The 26,690-nt window shown below is 39.8% G+C and overlaps 1 protein-coding gene across 1 annotated transcript; it reads left to right on the top strand.

The window, feature by feature from the left end:
- Positions 1-990: 990 nt before the first annotated feature.
- On the top strand, positions 991-23,748 carry ERO1B (endoplasmic reticulum oxidoreductase 1 beta). Its single transcript, XM_056853333.1, has 16 exons — positions 991-1,125; positions 5,764-5,883; positions 8,350-8,433; positions 11,023-11,064; positions 12,086-12,168; positions 12,910-12,983; positions 13,762-13,882; positions 13,974-14,020; positions 14,380-14,391; positions 16,586-16,612; positions 18,128-18,220; positions 18,371-18,617; positions 21,272-21,341; positions 22,610-22,696; positions 23,001-23,134; positions 23,688-23,748. The coding sequence occupies exons 1-16, from the start codon at positions 1,015-1,017 to the stop codon at positions 23,746-23,748; spliced, it is 1,413 nt and encodes a 470-aa protein (XP_056709311.1). The 5' UTR covers positions 991-1,014.
- The last annotated feature ends 2,942 nt before the right edge of the window (positions 23,749-26,690 follow it).

The raw sequence follows: 26,690 nt of genomic DNA, 5'->3' as shown, positions 1-26,690 counted from the left end.
ATTCCTCAGGTCAGTCACACCAGAGCCAAGCTAGAAGCGTCAATTGCAGATCTTTGTTTTGAAACAGGGAATTGCCCCAACCAAAAAGAGAGGGGAGGGGTACGTGTCCAGTTTTAAAAGCAAAAGCACAGAGCAGGCGCTTATTTGTGGGTTCTTTCACCCCAGGGTCTCTGTTTAGCTAAATAAAAAGAACTGCTGCTTATGTTAACCTCCTCCTAGTTCACAGTGGGTAGCCGTGTTAAGTCTGTTTGCTGTAGTCAAAAAGGGCAAGAGTCCAGTAGCACCTTAAAGACTAACACAAATATTTTCTGGTAGGGTATGAGCTTTCGTGAGCCACAGCTCACGAAATGAAATAACAAAATGAAATAATAAAAAAGTTGATTCTGGGAAGGAGGATTCATAGTAATCATAAACTAGGCTCCTCCTAGTTGTCTTCATTGGACTCTATAAGACAACCAGGGCAAAAAAGTAGCTGCCACACGAAGGTGCTGCTGTGCTCACAACTGTTCGCAGTTACAGTACAAAAGGATTTCCTCAGCTCCAATGCAAGCAATTATTTTTAAACTCCCATAAGGCAACTACTGAAGCAGCAGCAGCTCCCCCTCCCCACCTCCCTCTGGGATTTCCCCTCTCTCGCAAGGGCGATACAGCCCCTCCTCCTTGTTTTGAAGGCGCGCGTGGTCCTTTCTCATTGGCTCCCGCCTCCCTCCCCTGCGTCACCCGAAGCTTGAGAACCAGCGGCGCGGAGGAGGGCAAGGCCGCACTACATCCCCCAGAATGCTCGGCGCGGCCGTTTAGAAGGCCCGGGCTGTCGTCTGCCGCTGTGGCGGTGGTTGCTTCCCCGCGGGGAAGGGAAAGTGCGCGCGCGCGCAACGCGAGTGGTCGGCTGGGCTCGGGCGCGGCTGGAGGAGGCGGCATCCGGGGGGAGCAGGGGAGGCATCGCCTGGGGTGCCGGTGAGGGGCGGCCCCCCGCCCTCCCCCCCCCCAGGGCCAGCGGGGCGCGGGCTCTGCAGCATGAGCGGCAGCAGAGGCGTCCGGAGAACTGCCGCGGAGACCGAGCCGGCGGTGCGGCTCCTGCTGGCGCTGGTAACCCTCGGCTGCCTTTGGGGTGCGACCGAGGCCCAGGTGAGCGAGAGAGAGATGTGGGGGTGGGGAGCTGCTGGCTCGTCCGTTGGGCGGAAAGAAAACCGTTAGCCGGGCTGGCTTCTTCCACCCGTCAGCCTGGAGTGGTCCCCAGCCTGCCCCCCCCCTCCAGTTGCCCCCAGCTGGGTTTTGGGCCGGAGCGGTGTGAGCACTTCCAGAGGGTCATCATCATAATCGCAGCAGTCAAGTTTTATTTCGATACAGTATCATCAGCTCTGAAAAGCTTTGGCATAATCAAAGTTAGGTTTTGAAATGATAAAAGAAGTTGATGATTCTGGGAAGGGGGATTAATAACCATCATCAAGTTTTATTTCGATGCAATATCCGCTCTGGATAAAAAAATCACAGTTAGGTTAAAATCATAAAATGAAATAATTAAAAAGTTGATGATTCTGGGAAGGAGGATTAATAATGATCATCAAGTTTTATTTCGATGCAATATCAGCTCTGGATAAAAAATCACAGTTAGGTTAAAATAATAAAATGAAATAATTAAAAAGTTGATTATTCTGGGAAGGATGATTGTTATTAATTATAATAAAGTTTTATTTCAATACAATATCGGCTCTGGATAAAAATCAAAGTTAGGTTAAAATAATAAAATAATAAGTTGATTCTGGGAAGGATAATTAATAATAATAAATCTGAAGAAGTGTATCTGAAGAAGTGAGCTGTGGCTCACGAAAGCTCATACCCTACCAGAAAATATTTTTGTTAGTCTTTAAGGTGCTACTGGACTCTTGCCCTTTTTGACTAATAATAATAAAGTTTTATTTCAATACAATATCAGCTCTGAATAAAAATCAAAGTTAGGTTAAAATAATAAAAAGTTGATGATTCTAGGAAGGATTATTATTATTAATTATAACAAAGATTTATTTCGATACAATATCAGCTCCGAATAAAAATAAAAGTTAGGTTAAAATAATAAAAAGTTGGTGATTCTAGGAAGGATTACTATTATTAATTATAATAAAGTTTTATTTCAATACAATATCAGCTCCAAATAAAAATCAAAGTTAGGTTAAAATAATAAAATAAAATAATAAAAAGTTGATGGTTCTGGGAAGGATGATTAATAATAATAACAAGTTTTATTTCGATACAATATCATCAGCTCTGAACAAAAATAAAAGTTAGGTTAAAATAATAAAAAGTTGATGATTCTAGGAAAGATTATTATTATTAATTATAATCAAGTTTTATTTCAATACAATATCAGCTCCAAATAAAAATCAAAGTTAGGTTAAAATAATAAAATAATTAAAAGTTGATGATTCTGGGAAGGAATAATAAAAATAATAATAATTTATTAATATGGTCACTGAGCAGCAAAAACAAACAAACAGCCACAATAGGTGGCTAGCAGATGTGTTTAATGCTGGCTTGGAATAGAGCCAAGAGGGTGTCATGGGATTAAACAATATCAAGCGAGGAAGGAGGAACATGTAGACTGAGAGCCCTTCTTCATAAGAGGAAGAAACAATGTGATGTTAAGCAACATCTCAATGCAAATGGGATGCAAAATTGTCTAGAGGAAGGCCTGCTTTGCCTATTTGCTTAGCATCTTTCATCCTAAAGTGATGTGCACAAACCAGCCAGCGTGGTGTAGTGGTTAAGAGCGGTGGTTTGGAGCAGTGGACTCTGATCTGGAGAACCAGGTTTGATTCCCCACTCCTCCACATGAGCGGCGGAGGCTAATCGGGTGAACTGGATTTGTTTCCCCACTCCTACACATGAAGCCAGCTGGGTGACCTGGGGGGCAAGTCACTCTCTCTCAGCCCCACCTACCTCCCAGGGTGTCTGTTGTGGGGAGGGGAAGGGAAGGTGATTGTAAGCCGGTTTGAGTATCCATTAAGTGGTAGAGAAAGTCAGCATATTAAAAAACAACAACTTTTCTTCTAGGTTGTACTGCTCTACACTGAAGCAATGTTTCAATTTCTTGAGCTTTAAAATGTTCAGGATTTTCTGTTTAAAAACCATTAGTCTCATGTCTGAACCCATATTTGTGAAGCTACATTTGTCACAGGTGCAACCAAAAGCATTCTTGAGCTTAGACCAAAAACCCTGTAAACTGGCCATTAAACTAGCCATTTATAAGTTGGACAATACTTTAAAATTTGGGGAGAGCTTCTTTGGAGAAAATCTGAGAGATTCATTGGCCTGTTGGGAAAAGGAGAAAGCAAGCTAGACAATTTAAGTGATGCCTCCAGTTTAAGGCACTGGTTTTCAGATGGCAGGATCGGGCCTGCAGTGGTTTCCCTGACAATTTCAGGGGCTTGCTATAAATATCACTGTTTGTTTAGGATGTTTAATAGGGCAAGTATGGGAGATGAGAGAAAAAGGAAATAGAGTGAAGTGACCTGTATTTTTGCAGATTAAGATTAAAGGTTAGTAGTCTTCAGTCTGAAAAGGTTGAAAACTATTGCAATCTCTAAAATGGAGGGGGGTTGTTTATTTTAGGCTTCATGCTTCAGTTTGTTTTTAATTCTGTTTTGGTTTTTTTTTGCCACTAGTCTATAATTTAAAATGGCCATATCTCTGCTGAATGCCCTCTGGCTTTTTCCTTGTCATAGCTAAGTACCAGCTCTTGTTTTTGAGGTATGTGTGGTTCTTTATAGCTGGCTGATCTTCTAAGCACTTCCCAAGTTATGCTTCAGTTGCTCCCTAAGGTATTTTCTCAGTGCTTTCATGTTCGAGAACCCAGAACTTAATATTTAGGTGTTGAGCTTGCCGAAAATCACTAAATAGTACATTCTTGGGCACTGAAATTAAATTTCTAGATGTCCCCTCAGTCAGCTTCCTAGGACTTTCTCTTTTATCTTAACTTTTCCTTCTGATACAAAACTTTGGTTATAGAAGGGTCCCATTCAAGTAATAAGAAGTATTCCATTCTTGTTAGAGATGCTTCCCACCCCTATTTCCAGCTATCTTAGGTCTGTCTTTGGATATGTTAAAGTACCAAAATGAGGGAAGCATTCAATAATTTTTCATTACTGTGTTTTCAAATACAACTCTGTATTTTGGTTTTATACTCTTTCTGCTTGTTGCATTATAAAATATTAATGGCAGGGTATCGTCAACTCTTCTTTGTTAATGCTGCAACTCTCATCACCGGTTTATATATCCAAGGTATAAAAGCAGACTTCAATCTGTGTATTACCAAAGTAATTTTCTAAAAATAAAAAGGCAAAACATGAATTTTAATGTCTAATAGAAATTGGAAATTCCTATTTAAAAAAGCTTTGTCCAGTTTATTCTTTTTGAAAAGTAAAACTGTGATGAGTTTTTGGATTTTTGGGTTCTTTTTTTATAAATCTATGCTTAATCTATAACAACTGGTTTAATTTAGACTGATTCCTGAGTAAATTTGTGTAGGATTGCACCCTTAAAAGCACAGTATATGGCATTCTCAGTTCTATTTTAGGATGTATGAAGAGTTTGTATTTCTATTCCAATATGTTCCTTTATGATTTTCAGTTTGGTCTGATCTATCAACTTTAAAAAGAACAGGTTGCTGCTGCTTAATATTGACTTGTAGCTCTAAGCACAGAACGAAATTCTAACTATAAATATATCCATTGGATTGATGGTTATCTGGCTCATGAATTCAACTTGTTCCCTTTATATAATTAACTTGGACACCAACATCACCAGGATAAATGGAGGGGGGTTACTGCCACTTGCACTGTACAAGTACATTGCAGATTTCTTCTTGGTTGATATCATTTTGAGAAAACTCAATGCATTCTTTGAGTATTGATGAATAAACTTGTTAGTTTGGTTATACTGCCACTACCAGTGTATTCTAGTGTCAATGCTAATTAAGTCAAGACTAGTGCAGAGGCCTGCTTACTGAATATTAAAAGGGTATTTCATCTATAGAATCATTTAATTAAAGCCTTTGTTACTAAAGCCTTAAGTGTTTGCATAGACTGAATAGTAGATACTCTATTGTATTAAATTCAATAAGCTGTACTGAGCCACTCAAATCAATGGTCTTAAGAATATGTGGGACAAGGGTGCTTCAGACATCATAAAGCATCTGCATTGGAGGCACTGCTATATAGAATATATACGAGACGTATATGTGGATTTCTGTGTGTTACTGTGGCATGCACTGGTTTACCTTCAGTGAAAAGTCTAGGTGTGGCTTTGTGAAGGAATATTGTATGGTGTAGTTAGTGGTCATTGGTGCACAGCTACATATAGGTAAAGGTCCCCTGTGCAAGCACCGGGTCATTCCTGACCCGTGGGGTGATGTCACATCCCGCCTTTTACTAGGCAGACTTTGTTTACAGGGTGGTTTGGCATTGCCTTCCCCAGTCATTTTCCCTTTACCCTCAGCAAGCTGGGTATTCATTTTACCGACCTTGGAAGGATGGAAGGCTGAGCCAACCTTGAGCCGGCTACCTGAAACCAACTTCCATCGGGATCGAACTCAGGTCGTGAGCAGAGCTTGGACTGCAATACTACAGCTTTCCACTCTGTGCTGCGGGGCTCCAGTGTAAATTATTGATAATATATGGAATGTGCCTCTTGTTCTGTCACAAACACTCATTTTCAGCATTATTACCTCTAATTCTGTGCCTGTGTGTTGTTGTTGTTGTTGTTTTGTAGCTTACTGGAGTCCTTGATGATTGCTTATGTGATATAGAAAGCATTGATCACTTCAACAATTTTAAGATCTTTCCCAAAATACAGAAGCTTCTAGAGCGGGACTATTTCAGATACTACAAGGTAAAGTAGGAATGACACTTCATTATATATCTAAGTGAAAGCTTTTTAGGACATGCATGAAATGGCAAAATATAATGAACGTAAAAAGATGTCTTCCTCCAAAACATTCCTTGGTTGCTTGCAGCAGACTAGTTAAAAATCTGTTTTTTGTTTACAGTAATGCTATAATTGGTATAATAATTACCCTGTTCATTTTTTTCTTTCCTCTCCTGAGAAGCAGAAGGAAGAAATGGCCTATATGAAAGTGATATATTTAATATTAAAGTAGTTTTTTAAAGCTGTGAGTGTGAGAAGGACAATGCATTGAAAAAGAGCAGTACAATATTTTTATTTATTTTGTAAAATATTTATATCGTGCCTTTCTTCTTGATTCAAGGTGGCTACTGAACTACTTTAGACTCAATTAATTCTTACAGTTTCTGTAGTACTTTAAAAAACTCTCATTTGCATGTCTCTGCTAGTTACTTTAAAATATGGAACTGACAGAAAACAACAACTACAACATATATAACTGGCGCACACCTAGCTAGTTATGTTTACTGAGAGAATCACAGACTTGTTTGTGAACAATTATCATCAGGCACAGCTGATGACCTTGAGGACTGTTCTGATCCAAGCTACACAGTGGGTGAAAGTAAATAGACTGAAGTTAGGTAAAAGCTTCACAATTAATGATGTTGTGAAAGAAATGTGTAATACACCTGCAACTTTTGGAATTTTCTTATTGATAAATACTTCTAAATCAAAAGTTATGAATTTGAAGTGGGCATTTCCATTTTGGAACACTTTTAATAAGCAGTGTGCTGGTGATTTGGAATTCTTATCTTGAAAAGCACAATGTAGTCTTCCTGGAAAGCGCTTCAGATTAGGATTCTCAGGCTCTTTCAGCACTCACTGTTTCTTTGTACATAATCTTCTGGTCTGCATACCCTCATTCCAGTGATACAATAGGTAAGAATAACAAGTGACACCATTTTTATTTTTACATACTGTGTCTTTAATAAATAATGTGTCATCCTTGGTAACAAGTATCTTTGCCAGAAAATACCTGTCAGAAAGTGTTGGGTGCTTCCCTCTCTAGTGGTGTCCTTCCCCCCCTTCCTTCCCCCCCTTCCTTTGCAATCTAGGCTAGGTCTCTGCTAAGAAGATTTTGGGCTTTTTTCCTAGTAATATCTTTGTCCTATAATAAACTCTCAGAAGTCTTTCACAAAAACTTGACATGCTACACAAGGTTTAGGTTAAGCCTACATTGATTTAAATGCATACTGTTTGCATATTTATCCAGCAGCATGCCACTTGTGTCGCAATGCAGAAAGTAGTGTACCAGTGCAAAAATGACCTGTGTTTGTTATAGGTTCATAGTGTAGAGAATCTGCTCAAGTACAAATTACTTGTGGAATTGTTTTGGGGGTTTCTTATATTCATTTTTTTCCCCAAAGTGACACCTAAAAGTTATTTTTCTAATACGATTTATTAAGTAAAATGGAATGAGTAGTGATGTGGAAAAATAATTCTGTAACAAAGGTGATTTCTATTAAGGTAATAGGTTTCTAATTTTAACAGCCGGTAAAAAATGTAGGTAGTTTTTTTTCTTTTCCTTCCATTGCATTATCTATTAAATATATTATATTAGGTTCCTGGGGGTAGTGATTTTCTCTCATCTCCCTGTCCTGCAGGAGACCTCTGATTCTCCTCCTAAGCTATTCCTGTGGGTCATCATCCCTCAAGATCAGCTTTGGGGGAAGGGGTATTTTGGGCTGCCTGGGAGGTTAAGTCTCTGAATCCCCTCCTTTCTGCCCTGTGAAGTCTAAACCAGTTTTACTACGTTATTGAATTATAGTGGTCTTTATTGCATTGCTTTTATAACTCTTGAGCCTAAACAAGAAGGTGGACAATAAATGAAGTAAACAAACACTTTTAAAACTGAGAGCTGATGTTAAACACTGCAGTATCTTAGAGTTTTAGGTTGGGCAACTTTTCTGATACGGAAATTTCTCTGAAATGTACTTAATGGGTCAAGGAGGTTGCTTCCAGTGAATTCTGAGATCCTGAGTCAAATGTTATACTGATCATATGAGTTGACCATTCATGTAGAAGTGGGGTAGATGTTATAGATGGCATATAGTAATGTGAGAACTTCCTCATACTGTCACTGCACTGTTGGAACTGAGGGTGGTATTTGGGCAGTAAAAGTTCATGTCAAACTTTATGCGATTCCTCTATACTCTACGGAATATTAAGTGGGCAATTGGGATGCTTGATTGGTGGGCCCCCCAGGGCTTATGTACCTGGTGACTCCTGAAATCAGGTGATCAGAAAATCTGGTGCAAGCTTTTTAAAACGCAAGTCAACTCTCTTATATGTTATGTATCTGTTTATGGTGTTATGCTGCTTTAATTCAGTTAAAATGCTACAGATTTTAAATTATGCTGATGAAATTGACAGGGTGTGTATGTCTCTCTTAAGGTTAATTTGAAGAGACCATGTCCTTTTTGGGCTGATGATGGTCATTGCTCGATCAGAGATTGCCACGTAGAGCCTTGTCCTGAGGTATGTTTCAAAATGAAGTCAAAAGCTGCAGTGTTTTCTTCTTCAGATAATATACAAGTAACGTTCTTAAAAGATTACAATAGCACTGTTATATGAATTTGAAGAACAGTCTTCTTCCATATGAACCTACTGACTGTCTTCATTGGAGGCTCTTCTTCAGGTGTTTTCAGGAATCAGGAGGGACCACAGAAAATGCCCTAACTGTGGACTTGCCTACCTAGATATTTTCATCATAGGCATCAGGAAAAGTCTGTTTGTAATTAGCTTTAGTATCAGTTTAGTTAGGTTGGTTTGTGTATATTGCTGTTCTTCTGCTTTTCATCAGCTGAGTTATATCTCAGTCTGTTTGTGGTATTTAACTTAACTATGTTCTTTTAACTGTTTGATTTGTTGATCTGAGCAGGCCATGACAAATTTTCTTCAGACCTAGGAGCCAGTCCCCAAAGGAGCCCAGACCTCAGACTCATCCATACCAAATATAGTTTTTTTTCTCCCTCATATTAAGGAAGTTTAATGTTGCCTGTAAGATATAAGTGGGGTTGCTAACAGGCCTGGAGAACAATGTGTTGTCTCTTTAATAGAGGATTAATGAGACATTGTTTATCAGGTGATGTTTGCCTCCGTGACACAAAAAGTTTCAACAGTTCATTTCCACACATTAAGTCTCTATTAAAGGGAGAAGGCTTCCCCCCCCCCTCCCCACAAGCTGGCAACCCTAAACAGGTCAGGTAATACTCTAAGAGGTAAGGATATCAGTTAGTTGAGAAGAGCAGAGCCTTTACTGCCGATGGCCCAAGTCTGAAATGCCTTCCTGAATAAGGTGCAGAGTTGCTTCCTCCTCACCTTCTTTCAGATGAGGTACAGAATGTTTTGTGCATGTGAGGATGTTTTCCTGAAGAGACACTGCCCAGAAAAAAAACTTGAAAACTTTTGCACAGCTCCTTAGTTCCTCTCCCTTTACAGGAGCTAAGCCCATGTACATGTCATTGGAATGAGCACACATTTTCCCCACTTCCATCTTCTCTTCCCTTGTTTCAAATTTTAGATTGTAAGCTTGCTGGGGCAGGGACTTGCCTTCTCGTGCTCTGTAAAGCATTGTGCCCATTGAATGTTCTGTGTAATTAAAAAACAACGTTTTATTCAGCTGAATGTAAACAAAGTGGGCCAAAACTAATGGGTTCCAGTGGGATAGCCGTGTTACGTTTGTGTCAACAAAAAGCACCCTGCAGGACGTAAAAGACATGTACTGTAGCATAAGCCTTTGCAGACTCAAGCCTTTTTTGTTTAAACTAATGATGTAAGGCAGGCCCACTGCTACCACTATGCTGCTATTCAACTAGAACGGAAATAAAGGAAGAAAAACACTAAAGAATTATTGTCTTCTCAGCACCAGCTTGGAGTCCCGGGGGTGGCAGTGAATAGATTTCAACAGGAGCACCACTTCAGTGATTCAGTAAATCTGGATCATAATCCTTTGTATATAATTAGTACACCAAGCTTGAATTTAAAACTACTAATTATCTGCTCTGTTGTTTGGGCTCTGATTGATTCCAGTACCACTGAAGGTTGGATTGAAGACTGAAAGGCTTGTTGTGTCCTCTCCAGGCCAGGTTTTTCTGTCCCCGCTCTCCCCCCCCCCCACAACTTGGGGCAAAAGTCTGTTACCTTTGCCCACGCCACCAAGCACAGCCACCTGCCTGCCTTCAGCATTCCCCAGGTACTGCAGGAGAGGACAAAAGTCCCCAGCAAAGGCAAAGGAGAGCCAGAAGCCATTAAGCGCTATTTTTGAGTTCTGTTTTCTAGCAACAAATTAGCTCTGTGTTAGCTTTGCAGGGCATTCCTTTTAAAGGCTGAGTCCCCCTTTCCCTCCTTCTTTTAAGCTCTTTCGCAGAGTATACAGGCTGTGGGCCACCAGAGCTGTAGGGGGGGGGGCACCAGCAAAATTAAGGTTGCAATGGCTACCTGGCACATGGAATTGTTCCTGGAATACATTTTTAATTGTTCTATTTATGGATTTTTCATATTTCCCTAAAAGCTGCATTTGCTGGAATGGTGAGGTAGAAATTCTCTTTAAATCAATCTAAGCAGTCTTGTATACTTTGCAGAGTAGTAAGATGTTTAACAGTTTCATTTGTACCACTCTACTTAGTGTTGCTTATTTAATTCTAGTTCTGAATTTTAAAAAAAGGGCAGTCGAATGTTATTGCCAAGTAACATAAATGCTCGTATGGAACTGTTAAATACTGTTAAAATCAGTGGCTTTGACTGGGCTTTGTCCATAGCAATATTTATGGAGAGGAACTGCGATTTAGATGCAAACCAGATTTACAACTCAGTCCTAACTTAGTAGATCCCTTGGTTTTAGTTGAAATTAGTTAGAGTTTAGAATTGCGGTCTTCACAGCTATAGAAATTGTTCTTTCAAAGTGAAACACATTCAGGCTTCAGATAGAACACTTCATCCTGGGATATCAATGCTGAAATGATTTTTTGCTGGCTTGGCTTGCTCATTAAACTTTCTTCTTTCAGTTTTGGTGTTGAGAGTGACTTTCAAGAGAGAGAGTCATGTAATTTTGTATTTTTCTTTTAGAGCAAAGTACCGGTTGGCATTAAGGCTGGGAGTGCTAACAAAGTGAGTACATTTTTCCAGTTTTGCTTCTCCACCACCCATGGCCAGCAGGTGAATGGCAAATTGCAGTTTCCTGAAACGCAAACGCGTGTCTTCCCACTTGTGCCACTCTCAACAGCTGCCATAGCGTTGCGATATATTTATCCAGCTGGAACGACACAGTGGGAGCATCCTTGTTGCTGTTTCTTCTTCTCCAGCTAGGAAGAATCAAGGCTAGCAGCAGCTGGAGTCCCACTGTGTTTCCCCGCCATGGGAACTAAGCCAGTCACTGTAGCAGTGTGTGTGTCTGTACTAAGACTAGGTAGAACTCAGATGGGCCTAAACCGGTAGCATTGACAGCCTGGTCAGGAGGTACCCTTCTTCCTAAAAAAAAATCACTTGAGAAAGTAGATCTTGGACATATGTTAGTCAAGCATGGAAGGAGGGATCATTCTTGAATGTTCATTTTTAAAAAACAAATGCAGTTAAGGCTTTTGCTTGGTTCATATTTAACATCAAACTGTGGTTTCTGCTGTACAAAGAAACTTGGGGGATGCTCACATGCTCCCTTTGTCTCCTTCCTTCATATCTGGCTGGCAAATTAAGAACTTCCATTTCTTCTGCAGTAAGCCTTACCTTGACATTTTTGGTTTGGAATCCAGGTGTGCAGGCAGAGTACAAACCACAGTTGGTTGATTTTGGGTATAACGGCAAACTGTGGTTTGCAATGTTGCTATCTCGTTAGCTGGCCACATGGGCAGGGAGATGGGAGTATACTTTAGGCTTGTTCATAGGCTGGCAAACAATGGCTTGCTGTAATATAAAAACCAATCTTCACAAATTATAATTTTATGGGCTACACTGCTGAGATTTGATAAGAGATATTGGAAGCATGAGATCATTTTGAACAGAGGTTTCTGTTCGAGTAATTTGCAGAGGACAATAGTATTCCGAAGGTACTATCCCACACTTACCACTATTTTGAGCCGGTAATCGGCAAGTTCTTAGGATTTAAATTTTTTTAAAACTGTTAAATGTGTTGCAGTATTCAAAGACAGCAAACCATACCAAAGAGCTTGAAGACTGTGAACAAGCTAATAAACTTGGAGCCATTAATAGTACATTGAGGTAAGCTTTATTTAAATGTTAATGGGACTGATATTCATTAGCTCCTACTGGGCATCTCTTCATCTTTGCTCTTCTTGTAGATGCTACAGAAGGAACATATTTATGATGGTCTGATTTACATTCAATGTATTTCATGTAGCTTTTTGGTTCAAGAACACATTTATCTGAATAATATGATGAATGCAAATAGCAGAGGGGGAGGCACAATCTGTGCTTAATAATCTTAACACTGTTCCTTTGCAAGGAATTGGTGGTCATGAATTTGTAAATTGCTTTCAGCTTGTGCTGGTGAGTTGCTGTCTTCTCTTTTAAGCCAAGTTCCCTCTGCTAGAACTGGTTAGGGACCAGGGGTGTTCCCTCCAAAAGCTGGTTAAGAAAACTTAGGTTGCTGAACAAAATAATCAGGACCAGAAGCAAATTCTTTAACATGTTAGACATCAGCATAGCTGTCTAAACTGTTGCTGCTGCAACCAAGCTGTGTGGTATGAAAACTGCCAGCCACTTACTATGTTGCTATATGGAAAATAATACAAGTTTTCATCCGTTACGATTTTCTTAGGCTTATTTTATGGGATGGTTTATCATCTTAATTTTTGCAATCAAGTTGTTCTCATGAGCTGCTTTGAAGACCTTGTTGGACTGTAAAAAGTCTTACTTTTAAAGTAATAGGAAAATGTATGTTAAGTGAAAACAAATACATTAAGTCCTTGGCTTATGCTCTTTTCCCCACCATTTCTACAGCAACCAAAGTAAAGAAGCTTTCATTGACTGGGCCAGATATGATGATTCGCAGGACCATTTTTGTGAACTGGATGGTAATATCATTAGTTCTTTGGACTCCTGGAAATTTCAAAGGCAATGTGCAATCAAGTAAAGAAACTTAGAAGTTATGTCCATGCAGTTTGCAGAGAGTATGTGTCAAATGATACCCTAATATACTTTGCACTTAGAAATATAAAAGTTTGGAAAAAGAAACTAAGCATTGAGAGTCTATAAGAGGAAAGTGTTGAATTTTTGCTTTCCCCCCTTGCCCTTTCCTTTCCGATCTTTGGCATCTCCTTTCCAATTTGTCGGCTTGAGGGGCTAGGCAGCTGCACTAAAGAGAGAGAAAGGGGTGTGATAGAGCTTGCGTTTCTAAACTCAAAGAACTGTGCTCTTTTGTCTGGACTCCACTCAGTCCAATCTGTTAGCTCAGTTCAGACAATTCTCCAAACAGAAACGAGCTGTGGGCTCCTTACCCTTTTTTGTAGGGCTCCCCCTTTTGTTTACTCTATCATGTTAACCAGGTTTGTGGTAATGTCCAGGTTTTCTTGTTTGCCATCTGCTGTAGCGATTCAGTTAGTTTTTCTAAATACCTGTTGGACTGCTATGAATACAGCGTGTGCATAAATGCTTACGTAATGCAGGTTAATATGTGCAAATTGCTCTTAATGTCCCATTTTAGGGACATTATATATATTTAGGGACATAATATATATGTGTGTGCATGTTTGTGTAAAATGTCAAAAATATTTCATCAGCCAACCTACTGCTATGTCTCACATTTTTGTGTAGAGGTTAAGTATATAACCAAAGTGATTATTTTTGGTTTAGATGAGAGATCTCCTGATGCTCAGTATGTGGATTTGCTGCTGAATCCTGAGCGTTATACTGGATACAAAGGGCCATCTGCATGGAGATTATGGAACAGCATCTATGAAGAAAATTGCTTCAAGTAATTTGGGGTGGGAGGACAAAATTATTGATACTGAGGCATTGAAACTTTCTCTGAATTGTAAAAATTCTATTCCCCCCCCCCCTTTTAGGCCTCGGTCAGTGTATCGTCCACTAAATCCGCTAGCACCTGGCTGGGGTAGGTTACTAAATATTTCATAATACTCTGCATACTTTATAATTCCATAAATAATTTTGAAAGCTTTTCAACACAACACGATGGCTTGGTCAGAGTAGTAGCCATAAGGACAGTGTATCAGTTTGCATGTAATGCTATATAGTTTACATCATCCACATTTTGTTTTGTAAATAACTGCTCTAAGTATTCTTTATCCCCTTGGCTCTTTTTGACTCAAATAAAAGAATGGCTGGAGAAAATTGCAAATCAAAGAGCTTATGCTACTTCTAACACTTTAATACATGTTTGATTTTTCACTGTATATATATAAGTGGACCAAACTGTTTCTAAACTTCTGCAACTTTTCATTTTTTTTTCAGGGGAGGACGATGGTAAGTCTTCATAATATTCATCACTATACCTTTCAGGGCAAGAAACAATTCATAAAATATATGGAACTTTAAAATAACTTGATACTGTCATTGAATGCTAATCCAGAATGAAAATAAAAGATGTATACTTGATGACCCTTACACAGTTTTGCAGGAAATTATGTAGCTGTGTGCACTATACATTTTAGTTGGGTTAAATGGAATCTGGTACCAGTACTGGAATGCTGTGATAGTACTGCTCTAGGGAAGGTCTTAAAATAAACCATCATAAATCTAAGATTATGATCTTCACTAAGAGGAGAAAATTGCCTCTTTTTCGCTGGGTATTAGATGACTTTGAGGTTGACCAAGTCAAGGAGTTTGTTTACCTTGGCATTCTGTTTTCCCATAACCTAAATTGGAATGCCCATCAAAAAGCAGTGTCCAACAAAATTAAACCTGGGGTTGGTGCTATTGTCAATTTTTTTCACACCAAAGGTGGAAAATATATTCCAGGGGCTATTCAGATTTTTAACCTGAAAATTACCCCAATTATCCTCTTTGGTGTTGCCATCTGGATTACAGTCAACAATGAATCTATAGATCGTCCACTGCTTCAGTTCTTACGAAAACTCCTAAATGCCCCTCGATGTGTTGCTGGCGTTACTCTTCATTCCGAGTTTGGCCAAATGTCACTTGAAGCTAGGGCGTGGTTGGCCGCCTTTAAACTACACCTTAAACTGTGCTTTAGCACTGAGGGGTTCCTAGCTTCTCTGAAGCATGACCCTTTTAAATCCTCATGGCAAAAAATCTTAGATGAGAAACTGGCGTTGTTGGGCTTCTCGCAGGATATGTTACCAGATCTTGGGAAAACTGAAGCTTTTGCCAAAATTAAAAAGCGCATTAAAGAGCTTGATTATAACAGCACTACTTTTCATGCTCGTCATGTCTGTTCATCCCAGTTCTTCGGAATACCCCCTCCACGTGGTCTGCCTGCCTATACATATTATCTAACAACTCCTCGTCTCTGTAGAGCTTTTTGCTTGGCTAGATTTAATGCTAACCCCTCTATGGTAATGCAGGGTAGAATTCTGAATATACCATACTCAGACAGGATCTGCCCTTGCTCTTCTGGCTCTATTGACTCATTAGCCCATGCCCTTTTGTAATGCCGCTTTTACGAGGAACTTCGATCGCACTATATTTCCCCCCTTTTAATATACAAATCCAATGCCTCTGTGACTGGCATAATGCCTTTTTTACTAAGTGATAGGGACCCCAAGGCTACATTGTCAGTGGCAAGATTTGTTTCAGTCCTTATATCCCTCCAACACTAGATATATGCTGCTCAAGATCAATTGATCAAGGAGCTTCTAAGGGATAAAAGGAAAGGAATGCTGTGATGGGGTCTAAAACATTTAAAACCCTTAGTGCTGTAGAGTTAAACCTGAGAACTTGTGGGCAGTGTCTGAAATCATAGGCACCAGACTGCTGTATGGGACTGAATGGGTCATTTTTGGGAAATGCATGCCACGCAGCTTCTTGTCTTTTCTGTGGGAGGGAAGCAGAAATTGATTATGCAACAACTATTTTCAAGGATTTGGTGGTCTGGACTGGTGTTTGCCATAGTTAGTCGACCTATCAGGACACAGAATCCTTGGGGGTCTTTATTTAGATAGTGACACCTGGCACAGTAAATACGAGCCTTGGGTTTTTCTTGGCATGCAGTCAGATCCCATGCATTTTTACACAGAGGTAATTACAGTTGTTTACAGTATGGTATGCATCAGACTCTAGCATTGCACTGAAGCTGAAAGGTAAATGTTTGGCAACTGAAATGAACTGCCCAGAATCCAAGAGGTGGTCAGGAGGTGTTCGGTGCTGTGGAACACAGGCAGGATAATGATGCTGCAGTCATCTTGTTTTTGGGCTTCCCAGAGATACCTGGTTGACTACTGTGTAAACAGATTGCTAGACTTGGTGGGCCTTAGTCTGATCCAGCATGGCTTTTCTTATGTTCTTATGTCACGCATCTAACTTAGGGAAAAGGTGCATGTGTCAGTGAAAATGACACACAAATAATCAAATCCTAATAGTCTCTTAAACCTTCCTTGGAGTAAATGTCGTGATGGCTAGTTTTGGTTCATGTATAATCTTATGAACTCATGATGTGTTGTTGTGTTGCAGTTACTAATGTACATGTTTGTGTTTATAGGAGAATCTTTCTATACCTGGCTAGAAGGTAAATAAAATACTGTAAAACTCCTTATTATCCAGTAAAGAACTATGTTGAGCTGGAAACAGCAGCTGGTGTGGTGTTGTGCAACAAGCTCTTCTCCTCTTCACCCCTACCCTTGTCTGCTGTTGCTCCTGTACAGTCTCCAGATTTGAGGCTGTGACCCATGTTTGGTGGTATTAGATTGTAATGTGGAAATTGACACCATAGTCGAAACATAAATTGCCTTTCCAAGTTTACTTGTTATAATATGAATTAACTGTTCCCTGTGTTGGTTTTCGGTTATAAAACAATTCAGTTCTGTACTTCAGACAAATCTATTGAGGTTTAAAGCTGGTAATCACGAAACAGATTTTAAAATGTAGTTCAAAAATAAAACCTCACAGTTTAATACCTGTGAGAGGGGGAGGGAAGTATTTCATTGCGTCTTTGAATTGTTGAGACTTGGTCTTTGAATTTTGAGAGGAAGAGAGCACAGAAATGAGGATCAGTTACCAGGATTGCTAGCTGTGTTTAATCCTAGCATCGTATGAATGGTACGGTCATCTAAGAGTATGCGGGGGGTGCAGAAACAGCTAATCTTCAAGGTATGTAGCTGAGGTAGATATGAGTCCAGTAGCACCTTAGAGACCAACAAGATTTTTGGGGTATAAACTTTTGAGAGCCAGAGTCAAAGCTCCTTTCATCAGATAAAAGTAGGAAAGGAGATCCCTGTGTCCTTCTGGGAGGGGTGTTGCAAAGAAGGGAGTCGGGCTACGGTGCAAAAAGGAGGGGTGTTGCAAAGGAGGGAGTCAGGATACGGTGCAAAAAGGAGGGGTGTTGCAAAGGAGGGAGTCAGGATATGGTGCAAAATGCAATCAGCTTGATTAGAGCAGGGGAGAAATTCTCAGGGGCAGAAAATTAGCATCTGTAGCGAGATAAGAATCCTTTATCCCCGTTCAGCCCTGGGGGATTCTTATCTCATTACAGATGCTAACTTTCTCCCCCTAAGCAGTTCTTGTTGGCCTCTTAGGTGCTACTGGAGTTGAATCTAGCTCTTCTACTGCAGACCAGCACAGCTGCTTTCTGAAACTTAAGATGTGTAGCTGTTTAGACACTGTAGCACCTTGAATAATGAGCAGTGAACTAAAAGAAGGCAATGTGCATAGCTGGAGTTCTGGTGGATTGCACTGCTGGTGGCTTAGCGCTCAGGGAAGTTGGAACGCATCCTTCATCAGCTGAATCTTGCAAAGAATCATTAGGCACAGACCAGTGACTAGTACATTTCAACAGTCTAGTGGCATTGGAATCAGTTCCACATCAGGCCAAACAGGATTTGCATGTTCCTTCTCCAGCTTCCTTCTCTGTGAACATTCCACCATTCTTTCCCCTCCTGCCTTGCATACAACCATAATTGAAGTCGCGTCAAAAACAGTAAATTGAGCTTCATTTAATCATGAGAATTCCAATATTGAGGAATAGCAGGTTATAATTTTTGTCTTCAGTTTTAACATTTTTGTTTCGTTTCTGTTTTACATTCAGGTCTTTGTCTTGAAAAACGTGTATTCTATAAGCTCATTTCTGGACTCCACGCTAGCATCAATGTTCATCTTTGTGCAAAGTATCTTCTTGAAGGTATTTAATTTAAAAAAAAATTGTGTTCACCTCTGTTTCTCATTGGGAGCAGTTAATTGTTGTTTTTTAAGGCATTAACATATGCAAATGTAGCTTGCATATGTAATACTGTTTTTGGCAAAAGTGTTCTGTTTTTGTTTCTTCGTTCAGAAACTTGGGGGAAACCTCGTTGGGGAGCCAATGTAAAGGAATTCACCAGTCGTTTTGACTCCACTGAAACAAAAGGAGAGGGTCCAAGGCGGCTAAAAAATTTATATTTCTTATATTTGATTGAACTGCGTGCATTATCAAAGGTTGCTTCCTACTTTGAACGTTCAATTGTTGATCTTTACACTGGAAATGCCGAAGAGGATGCAGAAACAAAGTCCCTCTTGCTGGAAATCTTCACACACACAAAGTAAGTGTGCTGTCTCTCTCTCCACAGTTTAATGTGTCGCTATGCTTAATGAGTTGAGTAATACTGGAAGTACGGAGACCTGCATTAAAAATAAAGATACTGACATGGGCAGGAGCCATCAAAAGGTTGTAATAGAAATCTTCCCATGAACACATGAAGCTGCCTTATACTGAATCAGACCCTGGGTCCATCAAAGTCAGTATTGCCTACTCAGACCGGCAGCGGCTCTCCAGGGTCTCAGGCAGAGGTCTTTTGCATCACTTACTTGCCTAGTCCCTTTAGCTGGAGATGCCAGGGATTGAACCTGGGACCTTCTGCATGCCAAGCAAATGCTCTACAAACTGAGCCACGGCCCCTCCCCATCTCGATACCCATCTAGAAAGGCATCCATTCTTATACAGAGGAACAATGCCTAACTTATTGTGGTTTACAGTTATGCAAATCCACATTTTTTTCTGTTTTGCCTAGCATGATAAGAAAAGGGAGCATATACCCTTGGGCAGTGAGCCCAGTACCCTACTTCTTCCCTACTGTTCAGGCGTCTTTCCTCTGTGTTGCTGCTATTTGGTGTGTGGTTGGTTGGCATCTATATTCGCCATTGCTGTGTGCAGAGATGTAAGGTTTCTTGAAATTTTGAAGCCACCTGCTTGTCCTATCAGACCTAAACTAATTCTGCTCCTTTAACAGAAAAATGCATGACTTAGCATATAAAATTGCAGTGTTTGAAATATTTATGGAATTTAAGTTATAAATGCCTTAGTTTTCTACAGGGAAAATTGCAAATATATACCCAGTGCTTAAGAAAAACCCACAAGCTCATGCACCCCATGCTACCTTAGCCAGTATACCTTAATTTTTGCTATCTGAGAAGTAGGAAAAAATAGGAGTTAAACAGAAAAGCAGAGCTTTGTGTTAAATAACATAAAATGTATTATTTGGTCAGAAAAAAGGGTCACGCAAAGGGTCAATAATATCTGCACAACTAGATGTAGTTGGATGTGAGGGTAATCTGGCTGCAACATTTGTCACCCCATTGATCACCAGAGTTGATTCGGCTGATCTGGCTGGCTAGGCAGGTGACCCCTACCTCCCTCACCGTTCCATGTGTGTCCCTCCCAAAGCTGTGCGCTCGGTGGAAGAGGATGACCATCCCAGATAGGAGTGTACCTTTCTTCGGTCAGTACGATAGCAGCACTCCCCTGCTAGAACCTCCAAACAAGAACTAGATGTAGTTGCAGCTAGACACTGTCTTCTTCCTTCTGTAGCTACTGGTTAAACAGAGCTCAATGAAACTTCCAGAGTTTTCCTCTGCGGCTTTGGTGAAATTTCTGGCTCACATCCTTTTGATATTTTTTCCCCTCCAGCAAGGTAGGGCAATAAGCTACTTGGTACCTCATCTGTGGGCGTATGTGTTGTTATGGTTTGAGGGAGAGGTGAAAAGGCCACAACCACAAGATTAAGAGTCAGGTCAAAAGGGCCACAGAAGCAATGAAAGCCCTGCACAGCTGCCCTTGTGAAGATCAGGTATCCTTCTAGGTGCAGAAATGCATCTTGTATTTAAGAGCGGTATATGTCTACAGCATGCCCACCTTCTCTTTAAAAGCATATTACTCATTCTAAAATGTTTTTTGCTGTTTTTTGCAATACTGTCCAAAATTTTCAATTTTTTCCCATTGGAAAAACTGAACAAAAGGCCTCGGAAAAACCTGGGTTGTTTTTTTTTCTGAATTGTTCCGTTTCTTTCCAGGTCTTTATATCTCTAGCTGTGTGCCATCTAATCTGCATTCAAAACTTGATCGATTACTGCTAGCATTTTCTTAAAGACATAACTTGTGGTACTTATGATGTGTATAAGGAGGAGGGAAAGTAAAAGCAGATCAGTGTGTGTGTGTGTTAAGTGCTGTCAAGTTGCTTCCAACTCATGGCGACCCTATGAATCAGTGTCCTCCAAAATGTCCTGTCTTTGACAGCCTTGCTCAGTTCTTGCAAATTGAGGGCTGTGGCTTCTTTTATTGAGTCAGTCCATCTCTTGTTAGGTCTTCCTCTTTTCCTGCTGCCCTCAACTTTTCCTAGCATGATGGTCTTTTTCAGTGACTCTTGTCATCTCATAATGTGACCAAAATACGATAGCCTTAGTTTAGTCATTTTAGCTTCTAGGGTCAGTTTAGGCTTGATTTGATCCATAACCCACTGATTTGTGGTTTTTTTGGCAGTCCACTGTATCAGTTTTTAGAGGAGTCCAAAGGGAGATCTGACCAAGAGCTGTATGTTTGGTGGTTACAGGTCGATCAGTACTCTCCACCCACAGCCACCTTGCAATTCCCAATTTTATCAAGAGAATAATAGGTATGAATTAAGTGATAAGTTCCCAAGAATGCCAAGAGTCATGCTCTGAATTAGCACAGTGTCTTGCGGGCATTAATCTGGGGAAACTTCCTGCTTTCTGTGTAGGGAAAAATCCCTGTGTGGAGGTGTACCCTGTTGAAAATGTCAATTGAGTGTACCTGTGACTTGAGAAATTATGCTTGATGATGATCATGATTTCCTATCTCAAGTTCCCGCCACAGCAGAAACACTCAAGTAATCAGATATGATATCTGGGTGATAAATGGTGGCGCATCTAGATTTCTTTGACAATTCATATACTCACTTAGGTCGTTCCCAATGCATTTTGATGAAAAATCCATGTTTGCTGGAGACAAAAAAGGAGCTGCATCTTTAAAGGTAAATGCGATAATTTCATTGATACCCTTATGTGATCAGTGCAAGCAAAGGAGACAGGGCAACTTGAGCAATAATTATAAATGAGGAATGTATGGATTTTGAGAGAGCCAGTATAGTGGTTAAGAGCGGTGGACTCTAATCTGGAGAACCAGGTGTGATTCCCCTCTCCTCCATATGAAGCCTGCTGGGTGATCTAGGCCAGTCACAGTTCTCTCAGAACTCTCTCACCTAACACGGAGGCAGGCAATGGCAAACCACCTCCGAATGCCTCTTGCCTTGAAAACCCCAAGGGGTCACCATAAGTCATCTGTGACTTGATGACGCTTTCTATGTCCATGTATTTTGCATGCCATTTCTGTACACATGAGGCATGCTTAAAATGCAGTCAGTGAAACTACAAAAATGAACCAGGCAGCTGGTTCAGGGTAGGAGAGAAGATGCGGAACCCTTTCCACATATACCATTTTTCTGCTAGTAAACCGCACCCTCAACCCAAAGCGATCATTTACCTCTGCAAGGGACGGGAAGTGGTTTTGATTTTTTAAAATATCAAACTCATGGTTTTCTCTACTAGATATGTTTGCGTTTAATGCCAACTACAGTACAAGCTTTGTTATCTAGCCTTCAAGGGGGGTGGGGCACTGATTAATCCATTGTGCTGGCTATTCCAGGTTTACACCACGTGTTTGTTTTGAGATAGACACTCCTGGTCATCTCCCACTTGTATTCTGAGTTCCTTCCTTTTGGTGATAATCAGCTTCCCTTCCCATGTGCCATGTATTCTGTTTGCTGCTATGGCTTGCTGTCTCTTCTCTCCAACTATCTTGCAAGCCGATTTCATTAACTCAGGTGCACCTCACTGAGTGTTCTGGATATTAAAGTGCTAGGTAACAAAACTTGAACTGGATTAATCTTTTACCTCTGAAAATAATAAGAATTTCTGCTTTCTTTTGTAGACAGCAGTGTTACTTGTGGTGTCAACCAAAGCAGAACTTGTTCAATTGCTTATTGTGTGATGCTGCCCAATAACAACCATGGTTAATTATTGGAAAGCCTTCACCCTCCTTCTACGCACTTTCCCCTCTCTTTCATTTCATGGGCTTCATGGTGCTGCCCATGGTGAACTCTGAAAAGGGAGAGAGAAATTCATGGGCAGGGGTGGAGGAGGAAAGATGTTGCGCTGCTCACCCGTAGCATGCCTGACTGTACAGCACCAGCAAAGAAAAATTTCTAGTTCTTTTAGATAAACCTCTCTTCTTTATTGGTAGGAAGAATTCAGGTTACATTTCAAGAACATATCCCGTATAATGGATTGTGTTGGATGTGATAAATGCAGATTATGGGGCAAACTGCAGGTATGTGATAACATGGTTTATTACACTGTAAAAATTATTTGTGGTCTTCAGACTCTGAAGGAAAATTTAGATCCACAAAATGCAAGTCTTTCCTTTGTAAAGTCTTTAATAGCCTATATAGTTTGGAAATAAAAGTTGTTTCTGGTAACATAGAGATATGATTTGTTTTTAAATACAGATGATGAAAAATAGTAGTGATGTAGAATAATCTTCTGTCCAAGCTGCTAAAGTTGGTTTCTGTTGACTTTTGGATGTTGGTCTAGGTTTATAGCCTTTGTTATTAAATAAATTGACTTTTTTTCAGACTCAAGGTTTAGGAACAGCTTTGAAAATCTTATTCTCAGAAAAAGAAATCAAGAATCTTCCCGAGAACAGTCCATCAAAAGGCTTTCAGCTAACACGGCAAGAAATTGTTGCTCTTCTGAACGCGTTTGGAAGGCAAGTTGTATTTTCATTTTGTCATAGCTGTCTAGTTACAGGCTGTTTTTAGGCTGACTCTTTAAAATGAGAGGGTTTTGTTCTTAAGAGGTTAGAAATCTTGTAAACATGTGCAGTGTGCATTTTTGCCTTATATCCAAAGTCAGAGAAATGGGACTTGTATTTTTGTTAGTGTCCTGGACCTTGTATACTGATGTTTATTCGTAAAAGCATTATCTGAATTGGTGGCATTCCCCAATTTTAGATAAAAAAATCGATTTGTACAGACATTTAAGGTGAAGAGTAGCATTGTGGTTTCCCCCCCGCAATGTTCATGCTGCAAGATGGGCCTATTGAAAGTAGCCTGTGAAATAACATTACAAGTCGTAATGTCCTGAAAAAAATCTTGAACTGTAATAGCTGAATGTAATCACGTAAGGCACAAGGTTGGAAGCAAAAAAAAAGAGTGTATTATATATCACGTTATTCCGTCTTGAGGTAGGTTTCAGCCTGCTGTACTACTCTTAAGGAGCACATAACAAAGCCTCCCTTCTTCTCTTTTCTTATTTTACAGACTTTCTACAAGTATACGAGAACTGCAGAATTTTAAAATTTTATTACAACAGATTAGTTAATGAAGGCTTGTGTACTTCTGATGGAAGTGACCCTTAACCGACTACACCAGGCTGCATGAAACCAATTTTTGGAGAACTTGATATGAATATGTTTTAAATGAAAAATGATCTAATACCAACTTGAATAATTTAAAGTAGGAAAGGTTAGTCATTGGACAAAATATTTATAAATGAAGTACCTAATTTTAAATATGTAAATTATGCTCATCTCCCACTATTTTTTCTTTGTACTCCTATTATACCACACTTAATATGAAGATATTGTTTCTCTCTTTGTGAGTTTCACCTAACTACGGTTAATTTTTTGTCCAAATGAAGAAACTTTGCAGTGTTGCTTAAAAACAGCTGATTTTTATATGTATCTGAAGGACCAGGTGTTGCTAAGCAATGAATTTTTTTTGGCGTAGTCCATATAATTGACTCCTATAATAGTCCATGCGATGGTCGGTAAGGATTTTGAGAAAATAAGCCTGTTGGCTCCCAACTTGGTCCATCTCTTAATTTAACCCCCTCCTTTTTTATAATTTCTTCTCCCCACCCCAATTTAATTTTCTGTTTTTTTCACAGTTGCCTTCTGTATGAGGAGGCAGGACTGGAGGAACATTATTCCAGAGTCTCTCAACTCTGTAACAGAGATCTGTTGAAGGGGTATTTAGAGTTGAGTGCTGCTAGAAAAGCACGTGTTCTTTGCTCTTTACCGGTTAGTTTCTTTCCCTAGTTACATAAAACAACTAAGTTTATATATCCCGCTTGAAATCATTCAAGGGTGGGGCTGGTTTTCCTTGTTCAGATGGTAGCATTTGAATTATACTACACGGAGAAGACAAAAGACACCTTTAAAAACATAGTGTTGATTTTTGGCATTTATTACTGCATATTCTATCTATGCAATCCCTGATCATACCTTTTTTTTAAAAAAGATATACAATATCATTAATGAAACGGGTATACTCTGCAGAAATTTAATCCTCAGCCATTATTGACAAAGGGGACTCTAATCACCACGGAACAATAGAAAACAACAAATAAGTTTTAAAACTATTAAAAGCTGCAGTAGGAGGTGTTCTGTAAATTTGTGACAGAGCAGTTTATTTAGAAGGTGTTTGTAATGTAATGTTTGTATTTAGTGAGGGATGTTTGAGTACAGCATGAATGTCAATGTTGGTACAGTATACAAATTTGTACATACTATGTTTTTGCTTTGATAAGTAAAGCATTCTTTACAAAATGAATTAAAAGTGCTCTTAAACCCTTTGAATCTAAGGAATATTGCACTTTCTATACATATATGCACAATACATTGGTATTGCTTGATCTAAACCCCACTTGATTCCTTAACTTTGTAGTTTTAAACATGCGAAAAGGAAACTAGCAGCCCATTCCTGAAGGGTGGGTGGATGCGCTGCCAAAAGTAAAATAAAAAAATGTAAAATGGGGGAAATGCCCCACAGAAAACAGCAACGCTACGCTACCCAAAAAGGTGGCATAGCAATGCTGCAACTGGAGGGGCGTTTCTGGGGCGAAAGGGGTTGGGATGCTGCCTAAATAAAGGCAGCTCCGCCTCCCCAGGAACGCCTCCCAGGATGCTGGCATGGGGACTTATGCTGCTGAAATGTTGCCAGGAGCCAGCGCTGGCAGCACTGCCCTACGCAGTGGTTTGGGGTCCCAGGGCTGGCATGAATGCCTGCCATGCTGGCGTAAGTGCCCCTTGTCCTGGGATAAATGGGCACTTAACACTAGTTTCGAGGTCATGCCAGCTCCTATGCCGATTCTCCCCCCCCCCCTTTTTTCAGGATTGCACTCTTAGGTTATTTAACTTTCTTCGTTTGAGGAAAGCAAGTGATCGGCCTTTACTATGTTTTAAAGTTCTTTGGATATAATGGGTAAAATAGTTCCTATGAGAACTGAAATGAGATAAATTTGGCTAGTATGAATCAGATCTTTAAAACTGCTGTTGAAGCCATTGCAAGGTCAGTTTTGTCCTGCAGAATGATTCTAGTTAAGATTTTTGTTTTTAGATTCCTGAAAATTTTAATCATTGTTAGCTGACCTGAGAACTTTTTGGTTGTATTGAATGGGATTTTTTAAAAAAAGTTTTATTCACACCCTTTAGAGAGAAAGTTAGCCTTACTTACTCATGACTGAGTTTTGAAAATGCAACAAATTATGGTAATAAGTTCTAAGTTTGAAAAATCAGTCAGTTCCTGATTTGACCAATTTCTGTTCTTGGTCAAATGACCAATACATAGCTGGTGGCAACATGAAAGCTTGTTCCAATCAGTTTGAGATATGCCAAGGGTTGTCCTTCACCCCCACACATTCTGAAGCCTATGTTCATAGCCAAGCTACAAACGTGCTTTTTAAAAATTGAATTTATTCTTGGAATACTGAATTTTTGAATGTTACCGTGGAATATGCACTGTCCTTCCATAACATAACCCTTGTATCTGCAGGCATTTTACTGACCTGAACAGAAGAATATGCATCAGACTTAAAACTCAGTGCATTCAAGGCCTAAGGAGAAAAGCTGCAGACCCCACTTGCTCCTGTTTATTAATTTTTGCTTTTTTGGCTGGCAGGGAGAAGGTGATCAGAAAGGGAAGCTGGACTTACTATGAAACCTTCCTGTTTATTATGTATTCTTATTCATTTAAAAAATTTTAAAGCCACCTTTCCACCTATCTTAGGGGGAAAACATTAAAAACACATAAATATCTAAAATTAATTTGAAACAAAACACATGAATGGGAGGAAGAGTCAATGAGAATCAGTTATGATATTGTTTTACTTGTAAACTTCCTTGAGCAGGATTATGGAGAGGTGGCATAAGATTGCTTCAATAAAGTAAGTATTGTGTATCATTGGTGATCCACCAGATGCATCACATCTTTTGGTGTTTTCCTTTGGACAGCATTAACAGCCCTGAATGTTTGCCCTCCTAT

The sequence above is a fragment of the Euleptes europaea genome, chromosome 7, assembly GCF_029931775.1.
Source record: "Euleptes europaea isolate rEulEur1 chromosome 7, rEulEur1.hap1, whole genome shotgun sequence".
NCBI lineage: Eukaryota > Metazoa > Chordata > Lepidosauria > Squamata > Sphaerodactylidae > Euleptes > Euleptes europaea.
This window is presented reverse-complemented; position numbering and strand designations above follow the sequence as displayed.

What these genes read in the sequence shown, in the direction of transcription:
- ERO1B (XM_056853333.1), top strand. Translation starts at nt 1,015, where the DNA reads ATGAGCGGCAGCAGAGGCGTCCGGAGAACTGCCGCGGAGACCGAGCCG. An exon ending in ACTATTTCAGATACTACAAG is followed by an intron (nt 5,884 to 8,349) that starts GTAAAGTAGGAA and finishes GTCTCTCTTAAG; the next exon opens with GTTAATTTGAAGAGACCATG. An exon ending in AAGGAGCTGCATCTTTAAAG is followed by an intron (nt 21,342 to 22,609) that starts GTAAATGCGATA and finishes CTTTATTGGTAG; the next exon opens with GAAGAATTCAGGTTACATTT.